This window comes from Corylus avellana, chromosome ca7, assembly GCF_901000735.1.
Source record: "Corylus avellana chromosome ca7, CavTom2PMs-1.0".
In the NCBI taxonomy this organism is placed as follows: Eukaryota; Viridiplantae; Streptophyta; class Magnoliopsida; order Fagales; family Betulaceae; genus Corylus; species Corylus avellana.
Genome location: NC_081547.1, coordinates 3740481 through 3760434, shown reverse-complemented (window position 1 = coordinate 3760434; position 19954 = coordinate 3740481). Strand labels below are relative to the sequence as shown.

Genomic DNA, 19954 nt, shown 5'->3' with positions numbered 1-19954 from the left:
ACATGTGAGAAGTATACGCTATTAAAAAATCATGTACTTCTTACATGCTAATGAATACATGACATTTTAGAGATTGGGTTGGAAAAATTTTCTTACAACCCAATTTATAAGAAATAAAAGCCCAAAGCATTATAAGTTTATCAAAGCAATTACTAAAATGTCTTTACGGGCCATACTGGCTTGGAAAATGCAATTTGTACCTAGAGAGGAGAACAAGGTGACTCATACTTTAGCTAGATTGGCGGTAACCGAAAATGTTCAAATGGTGTGGCTTTATAACCCACCGGCATGTATACGTGACCTTTTGCAGGCAGACTTATCTGCTTTGCAAGTTATGCAATAAATCTAAAGCGCACGCTACTTACTCAAAAAAAAAAGCAATTACTAAAATGTCGAATTAAAGGCATGATAATAAAAATGACTTCCAATTTAAAGCTTTAATGTATGTAAAAATGCTTGGTCAAAATCTCCAAAATAATAGATCACAAGCCAAACGTATAATGCACTTACAAGCTACAAGCCCAAAAGCCTTTTGGGTCATCTTTCGTTGGGCCTTGACTACGGATTATATCATCAACACTAATCTGGGCCTTAGCGCTTGACCCGTTTTTAAGTTGTTTCAAATCCCAGCCCAGCCCGGTCCAATGCTCTCGGCGTCTCTGTCTTTCATTTCGCCAACCTTTTATTTCCTTTTTTTTTTTCTCAGACTTTCTTGCTCTGTGATCTCTCTCTCCCTCTCTCTCTCGTCCGTCGTAACAATCAGAACCAGTCTTCTTTAAATGAGCTCCCTTTTCGCATAGCTATCAATAGGTAATGCCAGATTTCCTACAATTTCTTAATCTAAACTAAAATCTTATCACTCGCTCTTTTGCTCGAATTTTTTACTTTCTTGATTCGGTTATGTGTTGTGTATATATATGGAGGTGTGTGTATAGATTTTCTGATTGGGAGGGGTAATGTTGGAGTGGCAGGTGAAATCGAGGGCGAGGATCCATGGAGTGGACGACGGTGCAGCATCTGGATCTGCGCCACGTGGGACGGGGCCAGAAGCCCTTGCAGCCTCACGCGGCGTCGTTTCATCCACATCAGGCACTCGTTGCCGTCGCCATCGGAAACTTCATCATCGGTAAACTTAAGCCCTAGGTCAAGTCATTGTTGATTTTGTTGCTCTCGCATTTTTTAAGACACCTCTTTATTCAATTGTTGGTCGAATCAGTTCCTCAAGTGCATTTTCTGTGGAATTTGATCGAAAACTATTGCTTGGACTTTGATCTTTGTTTTCTGTATTATTCGTAAATTGGTTTTATTTTTATTGATATAATGATATTCCATTGCTTAGGTTTGGAGTGTGCGTGCCTATTGCATGTGTTGTGCATCTATGCGCGCTTGCACGCGTTTGTGCGTTCTGAGCATGACAGGCACTGGTTGTTACTTGTATGAGATAAACACTAGAATGCGTGATGCCTTGAAGTGTCATTTTCTAGAATTTCAACTATTCTATCTTGAATTATATGGTCTGTTCGTAAGGGTCTGGAACTGCTACATCTTACTAGAATTTCAACTATGGAGTTCCCATAGAGCTTGCATTAGTATATTGATGGGATTACCTACTTTTTTAAGCTTGATGACTTTGGTTCTTTTTCTAGGAGGACCTTGTGTTTCTCATATTTTGCGTGAAGATGTCCAAAAAGGGCTGAAAAGTTGTGTTGCTTTTATTCAACTTTGAAACATTCATATGTTTAGCATGTCCTTATATGTGAATTCATTCTGTTCACAAGTTAATCTTTATGTTTATGGTGCTTTTGGAAAGGAATGACTGAATTTTTGAGGACCGGGAGAGGACATTGGACAAGATGAAGTCCTTATTCTTTAAAACTTTGTATCTTTGGACAGTTGCTTATGTTTCTCATTTGACAATTATTTATAGTGCTTTCCTTGTTCTTTTTGCTCATTCTAACTAGTGCTTCCACTTGTATACTTCTTGTGTACTTAGGGGATCCTTAACGCTTTTAATGATATGTGTTGATTACTTATAAAAAAAAAAATCTTTATGGTGCTTTCTTTACCATTTGAGAGCTAGTAACAAGTTTTTTACATGAGGATGTCCAATTTCTGTATGCACAGAATTTGATGCATTAACAGGAAGCAAGATCTCTTCTATTGATGTTGGCGCACCTGCCGTCCGCATGTCTTATAGTCCTACGAGTGGGCATGCTGTGGTTGCCATGCTTGAGGTTGGTTCCCAATACACCCTCCTGTTTAGGATGTTTGGATTGTGTTAAATATTCTAAGGTTGTGAAGTTATTTTTATTTTGCTATTTATTGGTACATCTATAGGGATAAATGTGTGGGTTTCGTAATAATTTATCTTTTCTTGAATTTGTTGTTGCTGCTAGTTTTTCCTGTTGCTTCCCTTTATTTTGTTCTACACTTTATTTGATATTAAGTTTCATTATAGAACTTAGTTTATATTTTTATCTGCATGGAGTTTTTTAATGTATATGAAAAATATATGATTCTTTCCCCTATTTTGTAGGATTGTACAATTCGCTCTTGTGATTTTGATGCTGAGCAAACTTGCGTGTTGCATTCTCCTGAAAAGAAGATGGAACAAATTTCTTCTGATACGGAAGTCCATCTTGCTTTGACACCTCTCCAACCTGTTGTGTTTTTTGGTTTTCACCGAAGGATGAGTGTAACAGGTAGGTTGTTGGTTGGTTTATTTTATAATGGATAAATCATTTATCATTCATTGTTAGTGCACTTTGGATTTTTTTGCATCACCTTGCTACGAATTTGATTTGAAAATATTTATACTGACTTTTAATTCTTGAACTATTTTGCATGCGTGAAGTTGTTGGAACTGTTGAAGGAGGAAGAGCACCTACAAAAATTAAGACAGACTTGAAGAAACCTATTGTCAATCTTTCTTGCCATCCTCGCCTCCCTGTCCTGGTAGCATATTTGTTTTTGTTTGGTTGAAAGTTCTAGTTTCTTTGTTAGTTACTGGACATGTATTTTTGCTAGATTATTTGTCTAGTCTACTTGACCTTTTTGTTCAGTGATATTGTAAGATTCTTTTTCTCTTTTCCTCTCCAGTATGTGGCTTATGCAGATGGTTTGATTCGAGCATACAACATTCATACCTATGCTGTTCATTACACACTGCAACGTGAGATAGAAGCTATACTGAATCTTGCCTTTAGATGATTTTGTATATTACCACTTTCAAGTGGCATATATGTTTATTGAACTTTTACTATTGTTGCAGTTGACAACGCTATAAAGCTCATTGGCGCTGGGGCATTTGCTTTTCATCCAACGTTGGAGTGGATTTTTGTTGGTGATCGACGGGGTACGCTTTTGGCCTGGGATGTGTCAACTGAGCGACCTAATATGATTGGAATGTAAGTTGTTTATGGTTGTAGTGTTCTCTCACAGGGTAACATGCTATTTCAAATAGTTCTGACTCGCTCTCTCTCTCTCTCTCAAGTTGGAGATAAAGGAAATCAGGATAGTTATATTATATGAAGGATAAGTTGGTATATTGCCCGCTAGAACTGTTTAATTCTACTAGGGCAAGGCATTCATTCTCTTACACTTAGAGTTCACTTTATTAAACAAGTTGTAATACTTTACCTTTCTTACTGCTTTCTTAATTTTGGGTCGATTGAGATTTAATTTTTTCTATTTTTGAATTAAAAATTTCTAGCAAATTAATTAGAAAAGTAGATTCCAAGCAATCTTTCGACATCCAGAGCATTGCATTATTGGCCTTGAAATATCTATGGTTTTAAGTAAAAGGCCTTCATGTCTTTGTGATAATCAATCAGATAATCATTATGGGCTTGGGAATCTCCAGAGACGGGCTATTGGTCCCAGGCCAGCAAAAAGATAGCTCTTGGGTCCAGGCTGTGTTGATTTTTAGGGCTGCCTATGTGTACTACATATATGATATTCACGGATTTATGAATGAGTACAATGGTAGATGGATCTAAGTTTGTCGAATGAAAGTTACTGAAGGGACAGTTGGTCATACCTTCGTAAAAACTTAGTTTTTTTTTTGGGGTTTTGTCTTTATAGCATGTATATGGTTTTGAGTATGATCTTATCTCTTGTTTTTGTTAATTAGATTCTAACGGTTATTTTTTTCATTCCAATTTCAGTACACAAGTGGGCTCCCAACCAATAACATCAGTTGCTTGGCTCCCAGTATTGCGATTACTTATCACTCTTTCCAAGGATGGAACTCTTCAAGTGTGGAAAACTCGAGTTATACTAAATCCTAATAGACCGCCAATGCAAGCAAATTTTTTTGAGCCGGCTGGTTAGCTTAATATTCATTCTAACTCTTTCTGCCTTTACCATGGAAAGGATAATGATTCTGATACCATGAAGCATGCTGGTTTTCACTCAATTGTTATTTTCAAATTTCACATGGCAATCCAAGTCAGTTGCTGCTACATGCTCTTTTCCCCATAAATGTACCAACTGGAAGTCATTTTGTTTCATTCTGCTATTGTACTGTTACCATGACTGCTCATTGCATAATTATTACTTCGTAATAGCATATTTAAAGGCTGTTGAAAATTCTAGGCCTGCGATGCTGTAGTTTTTTTTTCTGTTGTATATGACATTCAGTGCTTACATTTACACTTGGGCTAACAGTGAGGTCATCTGCATAGATGTTGGTAATGTTAAAGTGTATTGCACTGACTGGGATATCTCACATTTTGTTCTGCAGCAATTGAATCAATTGATATCCCTCTCATCCTTTCTCAGCAGGGTGGAGAAGCGGTTTATCCCTTACCGCGCATCAAAACTTTAGAAGTTCACCCAAAACTTAATTTAGCAGCATTGTTGTTTGCAGTTAAGTTCAATCAATTAAATGGTTCATTGCCTTGTTCATTATTATGTGAAGTGAAAATTTTATATGTTACACATTTTTCATTTTATTTTTACAGAATATGACAGGTGGGGACAATTTGAAAAGTAGGGCTGCATACTCCAGGGAAGGAAGGAAACAACTTTTTGCAGTTTTGCAAAGTGCGAGGGGATCTTCAGGTGATTGTCCATCTGAATATGTATATATGCTTGAACATAATGTATATATGTTTTTCAATATTTTCATAGGAAAAGTAAAGGTTCCACCTATCTGTGTTCGTTTAACTTGTGGCTATGTGTGTTTGTGTGAAATGTTTTCACAAAATCTTGTTAATGGCTTGTTTTTATTGTTCATGATTGGAGTTGATTTTTTATTTCACTGTGCTATGTGGAAAACCTACTATCTGTTACTTAATATCTTTTAGCAAAATCTGGCATTTGTTTGGAGTTGCTATGATGAAATGTATGTTTGTTCCAGATGTCTTTAACCATTGGTGTAACAACCCCTTCCCATAAGAAGACGATATTACGTATCACTCGAATAAAAAACATAAGGATACAAGAATTCCGTGAACTGAAATCAAAGTAAATCAAACGTCTCATAACAATTAAAACTTAAGCCATCGTATTACTATTATTATAACTCATGGCATGAAAGCTTTACTTCTAAACCCTTAGTCTTAACATAGAAATCATGTCAAAACACAGACAATCTAATGTGCCACTGGCACTTATTCAAATCGGCTTCTTGATGAAGGCTTTTGACCCTAGTTTCCTTGGCATGTAGAACCATCCACGACATCATTTGGGTTGCTCTAAAACATAAAAATAAAGGGTGAGTCAAATAGTCAGTAAGTAGAAGTAAACGAAGTTGGAAACAATTTTTATTTCAAAAAACATGAAAAAAATACAAGTGTAACATTCACACATATCATAAACCTGTTTTTTCCCCTTTAATCTCGAGTGGTCGACACACAATTATGCCTTGTAAGGGTTGGCGATCACAAGAATCCCGACTCCATTCTTGTGGCTACAGGTGGAGCTGTATCTAGGATATAGATATCACTTAATAGACGATGGTGCACTCAAGTGAGCCTTTCCCGGTGGATCATACGAGATGGTTTCCCTTTCCCATTAGCTACAGTACCATTGTACATCATTTCATATGGCCAAAAACAATTTAAACCTTTCATGCATTCATACGATTGTATCCCTTTTTCTTTCCTATCTGTCTTTTCATCAAGTATCATAACATATTCATAACATAGCAAAAGCATGCACATAGAATCATTTACATTTAAAACCTTTATCAAACATATAGTATTGGATGCATAAAAGGGGCTACCAAAAAAAGGTAACATTATATCGTATACATTGAAGACAATTTTGAGAAAGACATTGCAATAAAATAGAGTTTTTATTAAGATCTTAATATTATGATCTTAGTATTATGATCTTAATATTATGTATATAATCTTTAAAAATGTTGTTTGGGTTCCTACATTGCTATTTGACCAGATATGCTAATGGTAGGGGTACTGTGCAGCTTCTGTTTTGAAAGAAAAGCTTTCATCTTTGGGTGCATCTGGAATATTAGCTGACCATCAACTTCAAGCGCAACTTCATGAACATCATCTTAAAGGGTGAGTTCACATTTATTGTAAACCAGGAAGAATATGTCTGTAGTCATTACCATGGGAAGTGTAGTTTGGATTTCACATCTGATTATGTAATACTATAATCTTGAATGGCTTATTCTTGATCTTGGATGCTCGAGAGTAGATACTGTCATGAAAGGTTTTAAATTTCTTTGCAAATTTTATATGTGAGCATACACACATATTGGCTCTTGTTAACATCGGGTACACATGCTACATTATGATATGGAACTAAGGTTTTGGACATGCTGATGTTCAAAAAATCTAGATTGGTACGATACATGCATTTCTATAGTTATACTATGGTGATATATTGAGTTTGTGGAAGAACCTGTCATTGTTGAATATTAAAGACAAATATTATTAGAGGGGACATAATAAATCACTTTCCAACCTAGTCACAAATTTTGGCACCTGAAAATGAACTCTCCTGTGAAAACTTTTACCTCACTCAACTTTAGGCGGAAGCTAAATGAAGAGACATAATATATTTATTCTGGTCTGATTGAAGATGGGACGTGGTATATAGTCCCCAAGCTTCAGGATAAAAATACCTGTAAAGATAAGTGGACTATGTGCTGTTTTAGTCCTAATGACGAGTAGAAATTTTGCTGAAGATCTATGGTATAGTATGATAAATTTACGTACTCTGATCTTTATGAATGAAAGACATTATATCAGTTAAAGGTGTCTTAATTTATTATTAGCCATTGTTTTCAGGGTTAAGAGCATTCTCATTGAGCTAGCCAAAGGTTATTTTGGCCAGTCTTGTAGCAAAAATTGGCAAAATTTCATCTTCATCTGGCTAGCCAATTTTGGCTACCAGTGTAGCTTAACAATGCATAAATAAACTAATTAAAAAAAAATCAGTATGATTCTCTCTCCTCTTAGGGAATAGTGAAATTGGATAAAGAATGTATTTTAAATGGAATAACAAGAGTGGGTAAGTTAAAATAGAGAGTGAGATGTAGATGCTTTGAAAAAGTGGGTAGCTAAAATAGGAAAAAAAAAAAAAAAGTGATTCTTTAGCTAAAATTTGTTGAGCCGGATGTGATTGCTTTAAGACCCCATGTTGGCAGGAGCAACACTGGGTGATTGCTTTTATTTTTGGGAATAATTCACTCATATTGATTTGTTGCAATCAAGTTCTTTTCCCATCGATAATCTTCTTACATGTTAATTCCTCAATTCAAGTTTTAGAATCATACTCTCAAATTTTTTGTTATGATTGCCTTATCTAGTTGAATATAATTGTGAGTATAGATATCTTTTACTTATTATTGGTGAGTTGGACATGCACCTCATGGTATTGAGCCAACTACCCACACTATCCACTTTGTTCTTATTGAGAGAGTAGATGCCATTTAAGTTTGACCTCATTGCCCATACATTTTGAGTATATCCATAACAAGAAGATTTAAAAAGCAACAATTCCTGTAGAACCATTTATGATATTTATATGAATGACCTCAATCTTCTCTGATGATATGCTATCAGTGTATAAATTTTGATTTGCAATTATGATATATTAATTATTGACAATTGTATCCCTTATGGCAGCCATAGTCAGCTTACAATGACGGACATTGCTCGGAAGGCTTTTCTTTACAGTGTATGTTCCTTGCCTTTTTAATTAATTTTTTATCCCAAGTAAAAGCTTTTGTCCAATATGCCTTTGTTATAATGAGTATTCTATGAAATTTTGGATGGCAAAATTGTTATGGCTTTGGGTGCAACTTAGATAATTGAAGTCCAAAGTCCAAGGAACTTTGTCTGACCTTCTGCTTTTGTTAACTGCTTTTGGTCCAAGCCATAGTCCCAATGTTCATGTTCCTTTGATTTTAATGTTGTTAACTCATTATTTGTACATGATTCTTACAGCATTTTATGGAAGGTCATGCAAAAAATGCTCCAATATCTCAGCTGCCACTCATCACTGTTTTGGATGCTAAACATCATCTGAAGCACATTCCAGTTTGCCAGGTAACATTGTTGATATTTTAACTTGATTTTGATCTTAATATCTTTCTTGCTTTTGTTTAATTTGTGTATGGCACCATCACTCGCAGCCGTTACATTTGGAGCTAAATTTCTTCAATAAAGAGAATCGAGTTCTTCATTATCCTGTCAGGGCTTTTTATGTGGATGGCGTAAATCTTATGGCATATAATCTATCTACCGGAGCAGATAGTATCTATAAGAAACTTTATACATCGGTAATGTAGAAAGTGGTTGATTCTTTGTGAAAATATTATACTGTGTTGTATCATAAATATAATTTTTATACAAAGTCTCTTCCATTAGGGTAAGGTTTTATGTTAGTAACTGCAATGTCATGTCCAAGTTGCTGCTGAAGTTATTTTCTCTTTTTTCCCCAGATTCCTGGCAATGTGGAGTACCATGTGAAGTACATACTTTACAGTAAAAAGCAGCACATATTTCTTGTTGTTTATGAGTTCGGTGGTGCTACAAATGAAGTTGTGCTTTATTGGGAAAATATTGATTCACTGACAGCAAACAGCAAAAATAGCACAGTCAAAGGTTTGCCTGTGTTTGGAACTCCTTTCTTTCCTCTATTGTTTCTCAAAATTATCTTAGTTTTTCATCTATGCAACCAAGTAATATTCAAAATATACGTTCTAGGTCGAGATGCTGCATTTATTGGTCCCAATGAAAATCAGTTTGCAGTTCTTGATGACGACAAGAGTGGACTGGCTTTATATATTCTGCCAGGATCGGTTTCACAAGCTAATGAAAAGAATGTACTTGAAGAGAACAAATCTGCTGATGCTAATAATAGTTCTATTCGGGGACCCGTGCAGTTTATATTTGACACTGAAGTTGATCGCATCTTTTCTACTCCACTAGGTGCTCTGGAAAGAATATCTTTCATGTTTAATATTCTGTCCTATATAGCCTAATATGCTGATCGCATTCTTCTGCAATTGTAGAGTCAACTCTGATGTTTGCTTCGCATGGGAATCAGATTGGCTTGGCAAAGCTGGTTCATGGATACCGCCTTTCAACTGCTGATGGTCATTATATATCGACAAAATCTGAAGGGAAAAAGTTAATCAAGTTGAAAGCAAACGAGATTGTACTTCAGGTAAAAATTTTCATTTTCAAGGAAACTCTGGACTCATTGGCATACATGTAGGTCAATTAGAAACCTCTAAATTCATAGTTGGCATTGTTGGTAGAAATCCAACACTGTAGTTGGCACTGTCGGTGAAAAACCCTAAATCATAGTTGACATTGATGCAGTAGGACAGTTCTGTTTAGTTTGCTAAAAGCCCCCGTGTCCAATAGTTTTAATACACTGTGTAGCTAAATACAAAACTAGTCAGTTGCTTTTATTTGCAAATGGGAATAATGTAGGGCTTTCTAATTTAGAGATTAGCATTTTTTACAATCAGTATAGGAGGGCCAGAAGACTTTTAAGTATTAGGGTTTTATGATCAAGAAGGCTGGTTTAAGGATTAAAGATGGTTTGTGTTTGAATTAACACTAGAAAACAAATAAAGAGAGGTGCTGTCCTGTACCCGTGAATGGTACTGGGAACAGTAAATATGTTGGGGTTTTTAGATTTTAATTGATGATGGGTATATTGGATTTGGTAAGACAGGATTTTTAAGGGTTAATGGATGGTGGCTAAACAACGCTTGGTTGAGGTCGAACATTAAAGAGTAGGAAAAGAAACAATTAGTAAAACCTTGGAATCTTGCCAAGGCTTTCTAGGATCTCACCTAGAAGAATTCCATTGAACTGTCACCATTGAAGAAAGCATAATATGCTGAATTCTTATTAATCAAAGTTCTTTCCAATTGTTTACAATGTCACAAGCTGCTTATACAGTACCAAAGTCCGAGCATAATATGAAAAAAACTAAAAAAGGATTTCCTAATAGCAAAAGAAAACTCAAGCTTAACCTAAACAAGAGTAGAATAAGCTAGACTCATAACCAAAGAACTAGTATTTTAAATACAATTGGGCCGAATCTGAAAATTACTAAAATGACCCTAGAACTGGAATTCTCTAATATGTAGGATCTGTTTGGAATATATTAGTGAATATCATGTTGGCTCTGCAAAATCTTCAATTGTCTACTGCATCAGCAAATGAACTTTCAGTATAGGGTTGTCTAATTGCTTAGTCAAGGTATTGACTTGTTAGTACCCCTGACTGGCACTTTTGGGAAGGGAGGGCTGGGTGGGATTGTGATTACTCTTGCATCTTATGTTGTATGTATTGCAGTGTTTTTGGTTTATTACTGAATCTGTCAGTGAGTATGCATTTTTTTGGATATTTTGTATATAGAAAATCTTGAAGAATTTCTAACATGAATTTTTTTAAAGACTATTTTTAACAAACGAAAAGAATAAAAGATGCAAGGATTATGGTACTAAGTGACACCCTAAATAAAGAAATGATGTTCCTTCCACTGGGTGATGGACAGATTTTATTGGGGTTAGCATGAGGATGGATTTCAAACCATTGCCTTGAGAACCAGTTTGATGAGGGTTTCTAGCATTAGCCTAAAGCCCTAACAGCATCTTATTTGACTTCATTTAGTTTATGAATATTCAAACTGTACCCTGGCTGTGACCACAAGATTTATGATACATGCACATCTCCTAGTGGGATCAAATTAAAATATTAGTATTTGTGTGTGTGAGAGAGACAAAGGAGGAGGAAGAGGAGGAGAGTGTGAACACTAGAAGCTTTGCTAGTCAACAAAGAGCACCTTTGCTTGGGCTGTAAGATGAATTGGATTTTAATTGGAGGTGGCCCTCTATTTTGTGAAATGAATGTTAATGGGTTCTCATGTTCTGATCAATACCTAGCCTTTTTTTTTTTCCCCACACAGTACTATAGTTTGATATAAACGATTTCAATTTTCTTTTTTGAACTTCCACTCCCTTTTCCACATTTATTGCAAAATATGACATTCTAATCCTTCAATCGTAGATTGAAGCCAAAGAAGTTTCAAGTATTTTTATGCTTGTATATTGTGTGTGTGTGTGTGTGCTTGCACACCTTGCTGTTTATTACATCCTATTCAATAAACAACGATATATATTAGCAAAATGTTCTCTACCTTCCCTCAAAACTTATATTTTGGGTTTGCCATGCCAAAACTTACAATTATTGTAGCTGCTTAGTTGTTTGCTTGTCATGCTTTTCGTATATCACGTTTTGTCATCAATGTTTTTGTTGATATTTGCGTTGTTTTTTTTGGTGCTGGTGCATCTAGCATTTATTTAGCTTTCTAATTACATCCAATTTTATATTTTTGGAAGTATCTTCATTACAATGACCACTGTTGTGGATCTCATTCAATTAAGCCCACAATGGTTTTAAATATGCTTATTGAAAAGGTTATATTCTTCAACTATGATAGGTCCACTGGCAAGAAACTCTTAGGGGCTATGTCGCTGGAATTTTAACTACGAAAAGGGTGCTTATAGTTTCAACTGATCTTGATATACTGGCAAGCAGCTCCACAAAATTTGATAAAGGACTTCCTTCAATATCCTCAAATAAAATGGAGTGAAAATTATGTCTTTATATATGTGTGTGTATTTGTATCGTTGAGGTTTCAATGCTTGTTTGAACACTTAACTTACTAGCACTTTAGATCCCTTCTATGGGTTGGGCCCGCACTTCTCTTTTCTACTGCCACTGCGATTAGTGTGCTTGGCTGGGATGGAAAAGCGAGGACCATTCTCTCCATCAGTATGCCTAATGCTGGTATGTATTTTATGCTGCTGATGCTGTGTTGTTTCTTTTAGCTTGCTAGACCACTCTGCAGCCTAGTGTACTTTTTGGTTTGTTTCATGTGTAGTGGATTTTAATAGTAAAGTTACCATTTTTCTTCCGAGCTATTAAGACAAACTTCTCTTGTGCAGTTATGGTTGGTGCTTTGAATGATCGATTGTTGCTTGCCAACCCGACAGAAATAAATCCTAGACAAAAGAAGGGGGTTGAGATCAAGAGCTGTCTTGTTGGGCTTCTTGAACCTCTTCTTATTGGATTTGCCACTATGCAAGAAAGTTTTGAGCAGAAGCTTGACCTGTCAGAAATATTGTACCAAATAACATCAAGGTTCCCCCCGCCCCCCCCCTCTTTCTTCTCTGATCCATACACATGCTGTCTTTCTGGAACATTTATCTTACAATTTACTGAATTTTACCCCTGAATGCGGTATAAAGTTTGGATTTGAATGCCCTTTTCTATTTTCTTTATATTTCCCTGTATGAGAGCAAATGATTTCTGACACCTCAAGCTGTTATCTGATGAAGGTTTGACAGCTTGCGTATAACTCCAAGGTCTCTTGATATACTTGCTAGAGGTTCTCCTGTTTGCGGAGATCTTGCTGTATCATTATCCCAAGCTGGCCCACAGTTTACTCAGGTGAGTGATAGATAATATGTTGTTTTGCATTTTTTTTTTCCTGTCTACTTTAGTTTCTGAAGGTGCTGTACATTGCGCTTAGGTGTTGCGGGGTGTCTATGCTATCAACGCACTCCGTTTTTCCACTGCTTTATCTGTTTTGAAAGATGAATTCTTGCGTTCTAGAGATTATCCTAGATGTCCTCCAACCTCTCATTTGTTCCACCGGTTCCGGCAGTTGGGCTATGCCTGTATCAAGTATGCAGATAAGACAATTTTTCATTTTAATTGCTGATGCTGCAAATATCTTCCTGGAAATATATTGATTCTACTAGTAATTATGTTATTGTGACTTGTATACTTGTAATTATGTTATTGTTTATTATTGATGAACTTCATGATGACTTTTGTATAGAATGTTTGGCTATTTGCTGGGGGGTGGTGTTTCTATGCTTGTATTGTGCTTATTAATGAGATGGGTGTTCTAGTTGCTGGTTCCATGAAAGATCCATTGTTGTAATGAGGTGACTAAATGCAATGACTGTGTACTGAAGTTGACTATAATTGTATTAAGACATTATGATGAGTGTAATGATAAGCATGGAAAGTTATATATTGGGTATTAAGTCGAGAAGTATGTGAACTAAATAATGGAGAAATCAAATTTAGAGATTTGTACTTGTAACACCCCAATCCCATATTGGGAAGATGAGGAGTAGCCCACATATAGTGGATGGTGTATAAAGATAGTGATAAATGCTAACGGCTTGTTTGAGATTGCATTTGAGGGGTTTAAAAGTGCTTTTAACACTCAAAAAGTCCGTTTAAAGAAAAAAGTATCCGTTTGGTAAAAAAATTAAAAGCGCTTTTAATGGTCCAAAAAACCTAAAAATAATTAAAAAATACTTTTGGCAAAAGCTTAAAAATGAAGTTTTTGCTCAAAAGTTCTAAATGCAATCTCAAACAGGCTCTAAGTCTCACATTGCCTAGTTACCAAGTGAAACTGTGCTTTATAATGAATTCTAGGGAAGTTTCAAATTGACTAGTCCTTTTGGGGTGATAACACAGATGTGGCTAGTGCTTTTCCTGGGCTATTACAGTACTGCACTGGATTTGCTAGATATCTATACTCTGGCCTAAGGGGGAGATTAAAATGTGGGATTTGTTTGATGAAAGTTATTGATTGTGTTGATACTTGTCATTTTTCTCCATCTTTCCTTGTTAAGACTTTCTATTCCGTTATCTATTTAGGGAGGACAAGTAATGGTTTATGGCAGTTAAAATGCATGTAACTCTGGAAAATGGTAATAGGAATTCATTCTTCGCGTATTATTTATGAGCTATGCTCAAGCTAAACATATTCTCTCTATGATTAATGTTGCTTAATCTCCAATAATGTTTTATCCCTATTTGTCATTTTTTTGATAAGAAATCAAATTTTATTAAAAAGTGAAAGGGTTGCAACCCAAGTATATAGGAAGTATACAAGAGAGACAAATAACTAGAAAAAGAAAAAAAAGTGTTGATGCTAGCAACATTTAATTAGCATACTGTAAAGTATGCTAGTTTTTTCATATCCAGGATTCAAAGACTCAAACTATTGAAATGATGAACTTACAAAAAAAAAAGTACTGAAATGATGAAGTGATCATTTTCTCATTACTAATAAATGTGGTACTTGTTTTTGGTATTCTAATTATGAGAGAGTTGCAGGTTTGGTCAATTTGACAGTGCAAAAGAAACTTTTGAAGTTATAGCAGACTATGAAAGCATGCTTGATCTGTTTATATGCCACCTTAACCCCAGTGCTATGCGGCGTCTTGCTCAAAAATTGGAAGAGGATGGGACTGATTCAGAATTGAGGAGATATTGTGAAAGGATTTTAAGAGTTCGCTCTACCGGGTGGACACAAGGCATTTTTGCCAACTTTGCAGCTGAGAGTATGGTTCCCAAAGGATCTGAATGGGGTGGTGGGAACTGGGAAATCAAAACCCCTATTAACTTGAAGAATATACCTCAGTGGGAGCTAGCTGCAGAAGTGATGCCATACATGAAGACTGATGATGGTCCTATCCCATCCATTATTACAGATCACATTGGTGTTTACCTGGGTTCAATTAAAGGCAGAGGCAGCATAGTAGAAGTAAGGGACAATAGCTTGGTCAAAGCGTTTACGCCTGCAGGTGCTGACAAGAAGCCAAATGGTCTTCAAATGTCTTCAGTTAAATACATCTCTAATAAGTCCAATGGAGTTCCTGACGGTAATTCCAAGGGTGATTCCTTGATGGGTCTGGAAACGCTTGGCAAACAATTTGCCAGTTCAACTGCTGCAGATGAACAGGCTAAAGCAGAAGAAGAATTTAAGAAGTCAATGTATGGTGCTGCTGGTGATGGTAGCAGCAGTGACGAGGAGGGAGTATCAAAAACTAAAAAGATACACATTAGAATACGGGACAAGCCAATTGCATCTGCTACGGTGGATGTGAATAAGATTAAAGAAGCGACAAAGCAGCTTAAACTTGCAGAAGGGTTAGGTCCGCCCATGAGTAGGACCAAGTCGTTAAGTGGTGGATCACAGGACCTTGGCCAGCTTTTATCCCAACCTTCTCCTGCTGCCAGTGGAATGGTGACTGCTCCTACAGTGTCTGCCCCTGGTGATCTATTTGGCATGGACTCATTGACACAGTCTTCAATAGTATCACAGCCAGTTTCTATGGTTGGGGGTTTGGGAATTACAGCTAGACCAATTCCGGAGGACTTTTTCCAGAACACAATACCTTCCCTTCAGGTTGCAGCCTCACTGCCTCCCCCTGGAACTTATCTCTCTAAATTGGACCAAACTTCTCAAGGGGTTGAAAACAAGGTAACACTTAACCAAGTCAATGCATCTGAAGCTGATATTAGTCTTCCTGATGGTGGTGTTCCTCCTCAAGCCACCCAGCAACCTGTCGTTTCATTAGAGTCCATTGGACTTCCTGATGGTGGTGTCCCACCACAATCCTTGGGTCAAGCAGCTGTCCTGCCACAGTCTCAGGTTCAGGCTGCTCAGCTCTCATTTTCTTCACAACCTCTTGATCTTAGTGTACTTGGAGCTCCGAGTTCTGCAGATTCAGGAAAACCGCCAGCCCCTTCTGCTTCCCCCCCATCTTCTGTGCGCCCTGGACAGGTAAACATAGACAGGGATACATGCCTACATATATGCATAAGAATATAAATTGATGTGTATGTACATGCACACCAACCCTCACGCACAAAGAATACTTGCTTTCTCACATTTACTGTGGGCAGAACATAAAGTTCTAGGAGGTGGAGACTCTTTCTTGCCACTTTTTCTCTTATGATTCTTTATTACAGTTGGGATTTAGTGAGAATTTTTTATAACAGTAAGGACAAATTCTATTGACTATTATTTTCTTGTATTAATTTATATCATGTAGTAACCTATAAATTGTTTAAGAAACTACATTCCTCAGTCAAGCCTCCTTCTCTTTTTAAAATTCTTTTCCTTTTCCTTTTTTTTTTTTTTGGTGAGGGGTTGGGGAAGTATGCAACGGAGAATTAAAGAGGTGTTTTACCCTGTGCTGCAGTAAATGGGAAGCTTTAAGATGATGGAATTTTTGGACATAATCCATTTGCTGCATGCAGTATTTGTATGCCCAGTGGACATGCTTTTATCTAGCTTGCCTTGTTCTTTCTAATTTCATGGCGTTTCTCATAATAGGTTCCCCGTGGGGCAGCTGCTTCTATTTGTTTCAAGACTGGACTTACTCATCTTGAGCAGAATCAACTTTCAGATGCATTATCTTGTTTTGATGAAGCTTTTCTTGCTCTAGCTAAAGATCAGTCTCGTGGAGCTGATATTAAAGCTCAAGCAACCATCTGTGCTCAGTACAAGATAGCAGTTACTCTTCTTCAGGTATTCTCATCTCTATTCAAATGATTAGGTAGAATGGGCCCTTATTTCTTGAAGCCTAAGGACCACAGAACTGCAGGATTGCCTTTTGCTGTTGTTTGAAACAGTCTTCCTTTTAATGATGCCCTCCCCCTAATTGTTCTACAGTCCTTTACTGATTCCAAACGTGTCCTACTCATATGTAGGTGTAGAGGCTAAAGACACTTTGAACAGGACAGGGCTTAGGGTTTTCTTTTTCTTAACTATTCATCAGAAAATATTTTATAACTGATCTGGAAAGCACTTACCTTTATGGCCAGGTTTCGACATGATCAGATGGTTCTTACTGTCTGGAACGTCAACCAATAGATTTTTTCTGACCCTAGTTATAGAAACCATGTGGGTGGCCTATTTTTGTTTAGTAGAAGAAGGTATTAATAAATGTAATCCATGCCACCTTCAGAGTTGCTGTAGTTTGGGTTTTTTTTTTTTTTTCTTTTCCTCCTAAGAACCCAAATTCAAAGTTTATGTTTTGAAATGATAGTGTACAATGTTTCAGTTTAACGTACTTTTTGGTTGGGGTAAATGTTAACACGGTCAGGGTGTTTTTAGCATTAACCAGGGTTTAGAAGAGTTGTAGAGTGGGTGGCTTATTGTTCCTCCTAGCTTAACTGTTGAAGTCTCTGTTGTTGTACTAGAGACTTCAGATCAAGTCCTGATTTACCTAGGATTAGGTGCTTCAAGGGGTGTGGAGGGCCAGTGTGGCAGGTTTGGGAATAAAACGTGCATCCACATTCTTAATTCAACTCGTCATACTTGCACTCAAGTGACAGAAGCCAACTGTTGCAAAAAAGTGATTTAATAGATATATTTGATATAAAATGTATGATGATATAGTTAGCGGCAATTAGTTGGAAGGCTTTTGAGTATTTGCAATTACATGTTTGTTTGATGGTTGTTGGTTATAAATTCTGGAGAAGGCTGTGAATTATGGAGGGTTGGGCCTTCGATAGTGCTGAATGGCAAAGAGGGATTGGTGTAGCTTAACTCTTGTTCTTCGTTTTTGCTCCATACTCTGTTCATTATAATCATTGAAGGAATTTAATTACATAGTTGTTTGATGCCACATTATTATAAGCATAGATAAAGATACAAAAACCTGATACGGTATTGGTAGCAAATTTATATAGTTCTCTAGTTTCCTAGTGAAATTTTCTTTATTTGGCTTGGGGATCAGGAGATGGTGTTTATAGTAGATGGTTTATGGTTTTTTTTTAAAAAAAAAAAAAAAAAAAAATTATTAGTCCATATGATGGAAGCGCGACCAAAGGTATTACACAAAATACACACCATATTTATTATTCCACCTAAACAAACTACAAATTCTAACTTTAACTCCTGAGCCAATCTGTCAAAATTATGATTATTTATGTTTTTCTGACTCTTGTGATACCTTCAGTAAATAGATTTTTTTATTAAAAAAAAAAAAAAAGAATTTCAACTCCACAAATCATCCCAACTATTGCCTACCGACATACGTTCATGTAAACTTTTTACAATTGTACACGAAATTTTTACCTTCTGGTAGATTCTCTCTTTAATCTATTTTTATGTGGGTGTAAAGTTCTGCTTTATAATTGCATTTCATTTGGATTCCACTTCAGGAAATTGGGCGGTTACAGAAAGTCCAAGGCCCAAGTGCAATCAGTGCAAAGGATGAGATGGCAAGACTGTCACGTCATTTAGGTTCTTTACCTCTTCTAGCAAAACACCGTATAAATTGCATCCGTACTGCCATTAAACGGAACATAGAGGTGCAGAATTATGCTTATTCAAAGCAGATGCTTGAACTCCTTTTGTCCAAAGCACCTTCAAATAAGCAGGATGAATTAAGGAGCCTGATTGACATGTGTATTCAAAGGGGTTTGTCCAACAAGTCCATTGATCCCTTGGAGGATCCCTCCCAATTCTGTTCCGCTACACTCAGCCGTCTGTCAACCATAGGATATGATGTTTGTGATCTTTGCGGGGCCAAATTTTCAGCTCTGTCAGCACCTGGATGCATTATTTGTGGTATGGGAAGCATTAAGAGATCAGATGCTCTTGCAGTGCCTGTTCCTTCACCATTTGGTTGAGGTCCAAACATGGGTAATTTTGCTGCTTTATACTATAGACCACTTGGGGAATTTGGACCATAACGTTTTGCACTTCTTCCACCTCAAGGATGCTACTGCTACTGGATATCCTTTGGTAGGATTCAAGGTCGCTTAAAAAAAAAGAAGGTAGCAGGACAAATGCGTATATAATGTATCATTGATCTGTTTGTATTTGAGCTTTTTTTATTCTTTTTATTGTTTTAGCTTCATCCCCATTGTTTGTTGTATTATTATACCTCATTATAGGGTTGTCGTCAAATCATTGACATTCCTGATTTCAATTTTTGTAGAAATAAATCATTATCATACCATCCTCCGCATTTTGTGATCATCTTGGCATACGCATCCAAATGAAAATGCTTGTTGGTGTAATGGTACTCTGTCCGTCCCATAATAGTTGAAACTTCACAAAATGGTTTGTATGGCAAGGGAAGGTTGTGCTTCTTAGCCCATGGCCATGGAGGTTGGTTCGCAATGGCTTCCTCCCCGGTCAAGCTATGGTGGATTTTTTTTTTTAAAAAAAAAAAACAAAAAATTATGAAAGGAGCATAATTGTATTTTCACACATCTAATGCGTATAATGGTTAGAAAATGTCAGTATTTGTCATGTAGGGAATTTTTCATCCAATTTAACAGAAAATAATAATGGAGAAGGTAACTTGAAAGTGTTGTATAGTTTGAGAGGGTTGATTGTTACTTTTAAAGTTCAGTGGTGTATGTAAATAGGGTGAGTGTAGTCTTCCCAAAAAAGGTTTTTAGCCCCCCACCACCCCCCTTCCCCCCCGGAACAGATCCTCTTCGGTCTATAATGGACTGAAGAATATTCAGTTCATGGCTAGAATTTTTTCTCTGAAGTCTTATAGTTACAAATGAGACACATATTTCACTAAACAAAATAATAATAAAATATTATTTTAAATTAAAAAAAAAAAAAAAAAAGGGGGTGGTCGGCTACCCCCATTTTGGGTAGG

General features: G+C 36.5%; 1 protein-coding gene across 1 annotated transcript; it reads left to right on the top strand.

Annotated features, from left to right (window-relative positions):
- Positions 1 to 719: 719 nt before the first annotated feature.
- On the top strand, positions 720 to 19314 carry LOC132186263 (uncharacterized). The gene is made up of 25 exons (XM_059600149.1): positions 720 to 810; positions 972 to 1126; positions 2125 to 2234; positions 2537 to 2702; positions 2855 to 2955; positions 3100 to 3172; positions 3272 to 3407; positions 4167 to 4327; positions 4745 to 4869; positions 4965 to 5064; positions 6431 to 6527; positions 8103 to 8154; positions 8424 to 8525; positions 8612 to 8758; positions 8921 to 9083; positions 9186 to 9410; positions 9494 to 9648; positions 11944 to 12072; positions 12176 to 12293; positions 12452 to 12647; positions 12845 to 12956; positions 13039 to 13193; positions 14649 to 16101; positions 16657 to 16851; positions 18492 to 19314. The coding sequence occupies exons 2-25, from the start codon at positions 994 to 996 to the stop codon at positions 18960 to 18962; spliced, it is 4875 nt and encodes a 1624-aa protein (XP_059456132.1). The 5' UTR covers positions 720 to 810; positions 972 to 993; the 3' UTR covers positions 18963 to 19314.
- Positions 19315 to 19954: the final 640 nt, after the last annotated feature.

Coding starts and splice junctions, on each gene's coding strand:
- LOC132186263 (XM_059600149.1), top strand. CDS start 994: ATGGAGTGGACGACGGTGCAGCATCTGGATCTGCGCCACGTGGGACGG. Junction 9,649..11,943: donor CAAACGAGATTGTACTTCAG/GTAAAAATTTTC, acceptor CAACTATGATAG/GTCCACTGGCAAGAAACTCT. Junction 12,957..13,038: donor CTGGCCCACAGTTTACTCAG/GTGAGTGATAGA, acceptor CATTGCGCTTAG/GTGTTGCGGGGTGTCTATGC.